At 36.5% G+C, this 10,340-nt stretch overlaps 2 protein-coding genes across 2 annotated transcripts; both read left to right on the top strand.

Annotated features, from left to right (window-relative positions):
- The first annotated feature begins 28 nt into the window (after nt 1-28).
- On the top strand, nt 29-7,226 carry LOC135696083 (galanin receptor type 1). Its single transcript, XM_065215361.2, has 3 exons — nt 29-3,256; nt 4,379-4,910; nt 6,434-7,226. Exons 1-3 carry the CDS (start codon nt 2,944-2,946, stop codon nt 6,666-6,668), a joined length of 1,080 nt encoding a protein of 359 aa, XP_065071433.2. The 5' UTR covers nt 29-2,943; the 3' UTR covers nt 6,669-7,226.
- Nucleotides 7,227-7,418: 192 nt separating this feature from the next.
- On the top strand, nt 7,419-10,188 carry LOC135696120 (uncharacterized). The gene is made up of 2 exons (XM_065215400.1): nt 7,419-7,942; nt 8,784-10,188. Exons 1-2 carry the CDS (start codon nt 7,419-7,421, stop codon nt 10,186-10,188), a joined length of 1,929 nt encoding a protein of 642 aa, XP_065071472.1.
- The last annotated feature ends 152 nt before the right edge of the window (nt 10,189-10,340 follow it).

Genomic DNA, 10,340 nt, shown 5'->3' with positions numbered 1-10,340 from the left:
TTCAGAAATGTTCCGTCAATCCAAGTGCCATAATGATTTGAATAAGCAACCTGAGGGCTTCTCAAAATTTTCGTTTTTTCTACCCGGCGCTTATTCGAGAGTGGCACTTAAAAGAAGCTGAACGCGTTTTCAAATCATCATGGAGTGTTTCCCTTTAAATGTCTTCCGAAATAGCAAAATACGCCTTGGTACTGTATATTTTGAAAGTAGCGTTAAAAAGCGGAAATATGACATACCAAAAGCACGCCGGATACTGACCAAGAAGGTACGAGGAAATATATGTCCTAGTGTTGTTCAAAATTAGAGGAAGAGGAAGCTTGATGCGCTTGACTGACTCCTCGGTTTTGGACCGATCAGCGACCACTAACGTCTCGCTTAATTCAAGAATCCAAGAGAAGAAACTCTTGGATCCTAGAGAAGTTTCTCCATTTACACAAGTCGACTGATTCTAAAACGCCTTCATGAGTAGACGATCGTGATGGCCTGATGATTTTAAGTCGCCACCGTACTTTTTAGCAACTTTGGATTTCCCTTCGTTATTTTTGGGCATTTCGATTTTTGCAAATTCACGGCGGCTGTACTCCTTTAGGAACCCTTCTGCCTGCAGGAACCCTAACTAGTTGCTGGCCTATTACTTGCCAAGTTTCTCATCGGCCTGAAATTCGTAAAAAACTTAATTTTTCGAAATTAATAACATTTTAAAGACAGTCCTTTCTAATTTGTTGGAGCACTGGCTTGGTACTATAGACCATACAAGGCGGTCGTTGTCATCAAACCTTAAAACTGTGAAACAGCAGTGTCGATTAAATCTGACGAAATACGATTTACGAAACCAATTAGTTTTAGTTTTCATTCTTTGGAAATGCAAGAAAGAGCGGAAACATATTCTACCATTACTGGTGGTTTTGATTCTTTTCTACTAAAAGAATACGTTTTCCTTCTAACTTGTGAAGATACATTATTCATCAAAAATTAGAATTTAATTAAAAAATGTCCAGTACTTATTTTTATAAGAAAACTGCTTTGAGAAGTGACATAGACATATAGTAGAATCTAGTTTCATAACTGGTTTTAAGTTAGACTCTTCCTCAGTATTGTTTTTGATGCCTTATTTTGTAAGTTGTTAGAGAAACTTCAACCGGGAATGCTTTGTCCCCGCTCCACTGTTGTATAGGTATCGGCATACATATTACTGCATGATAGAAAGATAACCTTTAAAATATCACTGAATGATAACATTTTCAAACATTATGATGAAGTGAACAAAGTTTTTGGGTAAATACACAACGACCAAACATGCAATATAAATATATGTCTCTTTATTAAGTGTTTAGAAAACAGTAATTTATCAAAAGGGTGTAAAATATAAGATTCTGCGGGGATTACTTTTTTATTTGAAATGTCAGCTGGTTTCTGTTGTTTGAGTGTTTTAATTCAGTATCATGAAATTGTAGCTCAACCATCAATTTATATTGTAACTAGGCTGTTTGTAGAGTAACAGAACTGAATTATGTTACATAGGAATCGGGTATTGATGAATAAGCATTCCTATCATTGCCTACCCTGGGTGCCACAGTCTCGATTATTTAGTCTCCGAAATTTTTCTAGAGAGCCGTCTACAGTACTTGATCCCCGGATCTATGATGCTCTGGTAACCAGGGTACTTATTGCCAAACCAACTGCTATAATGCTATATGAATAAATCAATTGTTTTTGTTCAGGTTCATCCATTCATCCATGCTTGGCTAGCTCATTTTGCCATGCAAGGAAGCAATTAATACTGGCATGTTAAAAGGGGCTGAGCTTCTGAATTATAGCTAGGGGAGCCCCCTCCAAGGTACCCCTGCTTTAAAAAAAATGTCTGCGGTAAAGTAAGAGTGTTAGAAGGTTAGAAGGACGTTTCAAAGACTTATTGCAAGATCGTTAAGTATTTAAGTTAGATTTACAGAGGTTATCGTATTTGCTAAGGCATCTGATGGAAAGATTAACAAAGGTAATGTCAGATTAATGAGATGAAAGAGAAGCAACATGTGGAGGATATTTTTGCACCTTTCCTAACAACGTTGGAACTTAGAATTCTTGAAAAGTCCACTGTTTTGTTCAATTATTTTTAAACCATCATTGCTATTTCTCATTGCAGGTTAATCAAGGCAATATTTATCACTATTTTAAACACAAGTGTAGAAACTATAACTAAAAACAATCAATGGCTTTGAGGGTTACGAAGAAGTTGTGATAATAAAAATCATGATTAGAGGGTGAACAAATATGGCTCAGAATGACCAATGTCTTGGTTCTTTCGAGTTTGAGGTATTAATTGATTCTATAAGGAAGTGTTAGAGAAAGTTCAAAGAAGTGCAAAAAGCTGGATGAAATGAAAGTTTGACTCAACAGGGCTCCCGTATTCAGAATCAGTTCGTACAACCTTTTACAAACACAAGCTTTCATTGTCGAAGAATTCACATGAAAAGTAATGGAAGCAGATAACTCATTGTCCCATCGTGTGAATAGTTCTTCTGAAAGGCGTCTTTTCGTTAATATTTTCGAAAAACAGGTGGAGCTCTATTTTTTTTCTGTTCAACGGATAGCCTTTTAATTTAAAATATCCTCAGTTTTAGATGACATGTTTTTTCAGCTTTTCAGGAACTAGAAAAACCCTTCTTTCATTGCTTGAATTTCCTCAATGTTTACAGTAAAAATGAATTTTAGAAATTCTCATCAGAAATAGATCTTCCTTTTTTCGCATGAATATATGCTGATAACATATACATTATTAATTTAACTTCAAATGGCTCGATACTTTGTAACCACAACTGGAAGGAAAATTGTGGCTGTTTTTGAGGAAGTTGATTCTTTGCCAATTCCTTTCCACGTGTTTTCTATTTGGATTGTTGGCAACTTAGAAAAGGGCTGGATATTTTGGATTCTGAACATTTTCATTCAATGATGGAGAACTATTACAAAATAGGCCGCAAACTCATGAATGTACTTTCAGAAGTAAACAACACGACCAATTCTTCAGATGTAAAGTATCTCGACAAAGTGAGAGTTGATGTGAATGCTTTGCTTCCTGCCTATTTGATCATACTGGTAGCTTGTGTGATTGGAAATAGCCTTGTCTGTCTCACTGTCATTAAAAACCCAGACATGAAACGAAAAAGATGGTACTACTTCTTGATGAATTTGTCCGTTGCTGATATGGGATTCGCCCTTGCCACCCCTGTACATGTGCTCCAGTTCTCTCGTGTGGATATGGGTAAGTACTTGATCTATATTTTTTATAAGAACCAGTAAATTGATGGTCAGGCTGACTGTTCTTAATTTTTTTCGAAAATCTGAGGCTGGATTGTTCTTAATTTGTTCTTAAATTAATCGGGTGTAAGCATTGCGATTGCTCGCTTTTGGAAGGTATTTAGGCCTCATTTGCCAACAAAGTGAGCGAGACAACCTTCATTTGCCGACAAGTTTTCATCTTTACCGAAAAAGCACATCCTAAAACTTGTTTTTTAAAAAAAGTTGTTCAAAATTTTACAGTAGTCCAAGGATACCTGTTCAAGAGAGCAAGGAAGGAAGGGAACATGAAATGACGAAGTGTTTTGAAATATTGAATATGGTTGATGTAACAGGATGAGCTGTGAAGGATGGGAAAGCCAAATTTGATTAAAAGGTTGATAACCAAATTGTGGTGAAATTGTCCGTTATCCCAAGAATTTTTCTTTGACAAAAGTAAAGAATAGCTGTGTTTCATTTAAAACTTGCGTTTAAAAGCAATGGATATGCAGGTGTTTGGGCTGAATTTCATATAATTTCTGTTGAAAAAATTTGTTAAATGTCTGGAATGGTTTGTCTGCTAGGTTGCATCATAGTAAAATGTTATGTACAATGCCTGCCAAAAGTACTTGGAACACCCACCAATTTACGCTGCATTTGATATCTTTCATTCCTTTCATGAAAAAAATTTGCTACTTCCGCCCCCTTCCCCCTCAAACAATGTTGATGATTTAGAGAAATATCATAAAAGAAGCGCAAAAGAAAGTGCTTCCTAAAATCCTAATCCGTTTGATAGTAAACCAACATTGTTCCGTGGGGGAGAGGGGGATGATTGGTTTTGACCTTGGAAATTGATGTCAGTGTTCCAAGACTTTTGGCAGGCATTGTAGGCTCTAATGTCTAGTAGTTCCCCAAGGCTCGGTGCTAGGCCCTATTCAATGGTTATATGAATGATCTTTTTCTATTTTGTAATCGATGTAAAGTAAATATGGGACAACAACAGCAACGACAGCAGTAGATCTAATACCTCTTTACAAACAAATAACAAGGTACATTAATTGACGCGAATTGAAAAATTCTGGGATCTAACATATGGCAATTTTTCTAGGTGACATCGGATGCAAACTTGGTGTTCACATCATAGACACATTTATGATTACGTCGATAATGACCCTGGCTTATATCAGTATTGATCGCTACATCTGCATTTGCTTTCCCAAGGTTGGCTACACCAAACGTGCCAATCCTATTTTGATTATAGCAGCTATTTGGATGCTGGCAATATTATTTTTGAGTCCTTTCTCTATATACTGTCGGAAAAGCAACTTTGCAGGCAATAGCTGTGATTGTCGCTATGCATGGCCATCTCCGACCCACTATAGAGTCTATAAGTTCCTGCTTGCAGCCATTTGGTTCCTTATTCCTTTTACGACTATGATTTTCTGTTATACAAAGATCGTCCTACAGCTATGGGGAAGGAAGGGAGAAAGTAATTCCATCGACAATGATCGATCAGGCAAAAAGAAACGCAGTATCAAAATGATGATTTTGGCAACTTCGCTGTTCTTTTTTTCATGGTTTCCCTACACTATGTTGTATTTGCTAAAAGAAATGAAGGTTGGCAATCCACGAGTAGTTGGGTAGGTCTATGTAATTTAATGCTACGAGTTTTTGTTTCCTACCCTCTATCTATTGACGTTCTACCATTTGAAACTTGTTCTTAAATACCGATTTTTGAAATGCTGTCAGTAATAAAGAGAGCCTCAACAAAGATTGGCACTCTCCACGCCTTTGATTTAATTTGTTGTACTGTTGTATTATTTTTATCTTAGAAGGAGAAACAGAGCAAGGTCGAAGGCATCATGAGTTAGGATTCAAGATAGCGCCAGGAGCGAAACTAAAGAAAGTTGTTACAGGGGGATTGGGGGGGGGGGGCAATAGATCTACAAATTTGCTGAAACAATGGTCCTTCTAAAATGTGACTGTTTGCAATCCTACAATATGGCCAACCTGTTTCCAGTGAAACCTTGTGCAACTTGGGACTACGCAGCAAATATTTAGGCAGGAAAGGAGTACATGATATAGATGAATTTGTCTATTGCTTTTTATAAATTTTCAATGTTTAAAATATTGAAAAACTAGATAATAAACTTGGAATCTATACATTTTTACTGTATTTGCCGACATACCAAAGTTGAGGTCACGCACTCCCCCAAAAACCCTTGGTCGAACCTCTCTTATATGGAAATATAACTGTTACGCCCCTGTATACCCTTTTCCACAGGTAATATGAAAACTTATTTGTGCTCCTCAGTGACAAAAAATGTCTTCCTCTGTGAGCTCAAAAACCAGCCAGGCAATTGCTGACTTTTCCAAGAGAGTCGAAAGAATGAGCATATTTTGTATCTGGTTTTACATATGTGGAACCAATACTGAGGCAGTGTTTTGTACGTTTCAAGTATTTTCAGCGTTAAGTCAATGTATTCTCTTGTTTCAGTTGCTGTGTGACTTACTTTATCAAGTATTGTCTAAAATGTAATTTTATATAGAAATTAATTTAGATTTTACAGAAGCTTGTAAAATTTTACTCTGGGTACCAGACTCACTATATTATTTATGATAATATAGATTTTTAGAAGAGCCGTGGCATTCGTTTTGCCTAAGCAGTTTCTCTAAAAATCGAATCAGTTAATCTTTGACATTCCTCCCAACAAACCTTGTTTATAAGCTAGATCTAGGAGGGCTAGGAATATAACAACGACATTCGGCCTATTTGTACAATCAGCTTGAACTTTCTTTCTGTCGCTTTCTTGACAATTACAGAAGGTTTTGTGTCATTGCAAAGTATGTCGTTAATGCCTTTACCAGCTTTAAGTTTAAATGACCTTTCCCGAGGCACACGCAAGATGCAGGCTTCTTTTTTTCTAACTTCATCTAAGCCAAATGAATGTTTGGTCTCGAGAAATAACCGTCAGACAGCTTTCTTAAAACTAAGGGCAAAATGTTCCATGCGGTTATTGAGAGAAACGCTATGATTCTATTGAATTATCAAATAGTTTGGTAACCCTTTTTTTCTTCAGCTTTAATTTCTTCATTTCTCAATTTCTCTGTTTCAAGCATGTTTGCTCACACTCAATCTTTAAGAAAGCTAATTTTTTTACAGAAAATTCTGGCTTTTAATTCAACTGATTGCGTTTGCCAATTCTGCATGGAATCCATTTACTTACTGTATCTTCAGCACAGATTTCAGGAAAGGGTTCAAAAAGATATTCTTTTGGAAAAAGACGTCCGGGGAAGCACGAATTCAGGAAGCACGTAGGCAACAGTCTGATATGGAGCAAAATTGCAGCAGTAAGAGTGACAACTCAGCCAAGAAAACAGAAAGTGAGGGTCTGTGAGATACTGCAATAGCTTGAAGCAATGCAGATTGACTATTCTGACGACTGCTTAGTGTATATTTTCGTATGAAATTATAGATTCGTACCCTGTGTGCAACAGACTCCATTATATAGTCTCAGAAATATAGTTCGAAGCTAGTCATAGAAATATTTTTTGAGCACCGCAGTCGTCTACAATACTTTATCCACGGATCCGAGGCTTGTACCCAGTTTATAGATTAGATACTCCTCAAGTAGACCTTTTAAACAATTTTTTACGTTAAATGCAGTCTTAATATATGAAATATGACATATATGTATTTCTTTCTACCTAGAACCCGAAGGTAGTTTTTACAGGACACTGAGAAGCTGATCCTCCCTCTCGATGAGAACATACCACTAACCATACCACGTGATATGGCTGTCTGTAACTCATCCTTCAAAGAAATGACGAAAATTTTAATGCCTGATCGCAGCCCTCCCAGCTCCTTTGTCTCCTACACCTATGAAAATCAGATTCTGATCGCAATTTTTTCCTTTATATATGTTGCGGGCTCATGTACTCCTATTGGGGGGCCCTATTGGAAAATTATAGCCTGCGTCACAGACCATCACCACCAAGGAGGAGAGTGGTCTGTGCAACGGAGGCCAATTTCGTGTTCTGCGATTTTCCCAAGATCTTGGGAAAATTAGCATATTGCATAAATTAATTCGCATAATTATAATTCAGCGTGATCGTTACTGCGGCGGTTCTCCTGCTATCTATTCAACATGGAGGCCAAAACAAGTAGTCCAGCAAATCCATGGTTTTCCGAAGATCAGTTAGGCGAGTTAGAAGAACAATTTTCGATGGTTGCCTCATTTTTCAATGTTATGGAATTATATGAAGATCAAAAGAACGCCCTACGTTCCTTTTTCAGAGGGAAAGATCTTTATTACAGTTCGGCTACTGGGTCTGGAAAATCATTGATTTTTCAGTGTATACCGCCATTGATAGATTTGCTACGTGATCAAGCTTTGGGCACAAGTACAGTGCTAGTTATTTCTCCTTTGAAGTCTCTGATGCTTGATCAAGTGAACAAGCTACAGCAAAGTGCAGTTAGCGCGGCTGCAATTTACAACGGGCAAAGCCAGAGCGTTCTGGACAGGATAGTTGATGGCCAAGTTTCACTTGTTTATATATCTCCGGAAGATCTTTTAGACCACGAATTTTGGAGATCAGTATTGAAGTCAGAATGTTTTCGTAGACATTGTGAAGTTGTAGTTGTTGATGAAGCTCACTGTATAGTTCACTGGTAAGCTTTTTGAATATTTGTCTACCTGTATATTGCCATTTATTTAGCTTATGACTTGGTTGTTGGATAGGCATGTTGGTTAGAAGCTGAGTTTTTTCATCAACATCTGTATAAGTTAGAACTGATTAAAGATTGTGATAATAATTTGAAGATAGCACTACTGGTTCAAAAGAATAAATACATACATTACACAAATAGATGTGATTATCTTTAACTAAATGCGACCTAAGGTCCTTAATCCATTGCAGCTGCAGTGTTGATGCACTGACATATCTCTCAGACATTGATATTTACCCCATGTTTTGTTGACATGTAGTCCAACGTGCTAAGAGGATTTTCAATTCAATTCTATTCATATATAACAGAAGAAGAATACTAAAATGATACTGTAATATGCATGTCCCAGAAAAGTACGGACTTATCTAGATTGAACCGTTTACAAAAGGTTTAAAACATGACAGTAATTGCAAAAAAGAAACAAGATTGGTTTTGTACTTTTTAAATTAGAAGAAGATAAATATAGCATGAGGAATAGGCTTTAGGAAATTACCCCATAGTTGAGCTTCCTTTATTTTGTAGCATTAAACCACTCCAACCCTTATGCAGTTTACTGTTTAAGTGCATAATTGCTGCAGTTGCTTGTATCTTGCTAATCAAATCTGATTGTAAGAGCCTTTTGTGATGTCCTTTAGATGATTGAAGTAGTTCTAAATGTCATAAATAATGTAGCAAAAAGAATACTCAATTGAGACTCAAAAGAAACAGAATAAAATGCCATGTAACTGATTATTGCTATTCATTTTCATTAGGACTAATTATTGATAAATTTTCTAATTTGTAGGGGATTGCCTGGAGGTGGTAAAGAAGGAACTGGAGTGCCTTTTCGCCAATGGTTTGGAAATTTAATTGAAATAAAATCCCTTTTGAATAATCCAAGATTGGCTGTTTTTACTGCAACTGCTTCAAAAAGCACAAAAGGTAAAATTTTCTCCACATTGCAGTTGGATCCATTGAAAACTTTTGAAATTGAAAAATGCCCATTGAAGCCAAATCTCAAGTTCATCACTAAGTTCTTGGATAGTGGTCTCCCAATAGAAAATGTTTTCAGCGTTGTAATAACTGACATCAAATCAAGGCAAGATCAAGCAAAGGGAACACTAATTTTCTGTAGAACAAGAAAACAGTGCAGCCTGATTTATAGAACAATGGTTGATTCTCTGGGATCTTATTTATACAAGGATGGAATCAGAATTCCACAAATGCGTCTAGTAGAGATGTATCATGCTGGCACTCCAGAACAGGTGAAAGAACACATATTGAAGACAGTGACATCACAGTTTGGCCACATTAGAGTTTTAATATGCACCATAGCTTTTGGAATGGGGATAGATTGTCATTATATGACACAAGTGGTTCATTATGGGGGCTCATCTTGTATTGAATCTTATTTACAAGAGTGTGGTAGAGCTGGTAGAAGAGGTGAGGACAGTCTGTGCATCCTTTTATACAATGGTCACTTAGTGAAACACAGCAATGATGACATGAAAGAATATATCTATTCCAGAGACTGTAGGCGTAAAAGACTTCTAAGAGAATTCTCTCATCTAAAGGAATCAAAAGAGGTACTCCATGGATGTAATTGTTGTGATTGTTGTGCTCAAGAATGTGAGTGTTATCAATCAGAGTGCTTGGGGAAATTCAATTTGATGCCACACAAAGGAGATAGTGAGGATGCAACTGTTGGCAGAAAAAGGAATGTAACTCCATTCCAAACTTCAGCACTAAAACAACAGTTAGAGTCCTATAAGCAGTGCCATCTTGTAAATGGTCTTGCTGATGTCAAACCAGTAACTTACCCAAATATCCACCTTGAGTTCACAAATTTACAAGTTTCTCAGGTTTTGAAGCACTGTGACAAGATATTCTCTACTTGGGACATTAAAAAGTATGTAGAGATCTGGAATGACATCCATGCAAATAACATACTTCTGGCTATTCATGATGTGTTTTCTGATTTTGATTTAGACAAGAATGCACTAATTTTAACTGAGCTGGAAGACATAACAGAGGAAATTGTTGATGTTGATAATGAAAATTCTTTTTGGGAAATCAAAGACTGTACAAACAGTTCATCAATCTTCGACAGTATGGAGGAAACCTACCAAAATGAAAGGTCACAAAACATTTCAGGAGGAAGTGATATATTTACTGAAGCTGCTGAACAAATATGCTCAAAATTTGATTAATTTTTTTCTTCAAAGAATACAATATATTACACAACTGTTTTAAGTGTGATGCTTTTATAATAAAGGTTAGGGTTTCAGAGATAGGCTACATTACCAATTAAAAATAATAGGTCCATTAAAATATCTTTCCCACAAGGAACTATGAACTACTT

The sequence above is a fragment of the Rhopilema esculentum genome, chromosome 14 (assembly GCF_057945365.1).
Source record: "Rhopilema esculentum isolate cy_ngs chromosome 14, ASM5794536v1, whole genome shotgun sequence".
Lineage (NCBI taxonomy): Eukaryota > Metazoa > Cnidaria > Scyphozoa > Rhizostomeae > Rhizostomatidae > Rhopilema > Rhopilema esculentum.
This window is presented reverse-complemented; position numbering and strand designations above follow the sequence as displayed.

Excerpts from the sequence above, each read along its gene's own strand:
- LOC135696083 (XM_065215361.2), top strand. The coding sequence starts at position 2,944 with ATGATGGAGAACTATTACAAAATAGGCCGCAAACTCATGAATGTACTT. Across the intron at positions 3,257-4,378 it reads GTTCTCTCGTGTGGATATGG|GTGACATCGGATGCAAACTT; the intron begins GTAAGTACTTGA and ends CAATTTTTCTAG. Across the intron at positions 4,911-6,433 it reads GGCAATCCACGAGTAGTTGG|AAAATTCTGGCTTTTAATTC; the intron begins GTAGGTCTATGT and ends ATTTTTTTACAG.
- LOC135696120 (XM_065215400.1), top strand. The coding sequence starts at position 7,419 with ATGGAGGCCAAAACAAGTAGTCCAGCAAATCCATGGTTTTCCGAAGAT. Across the intron at positions 7,943-8,783 it reads GCTCACTGTATAGTTCACTG|GGGATTGCCTGGAGGTGGTA; the intron begins GTAAGCTTTTTG and ends TCTAATTTGTAG.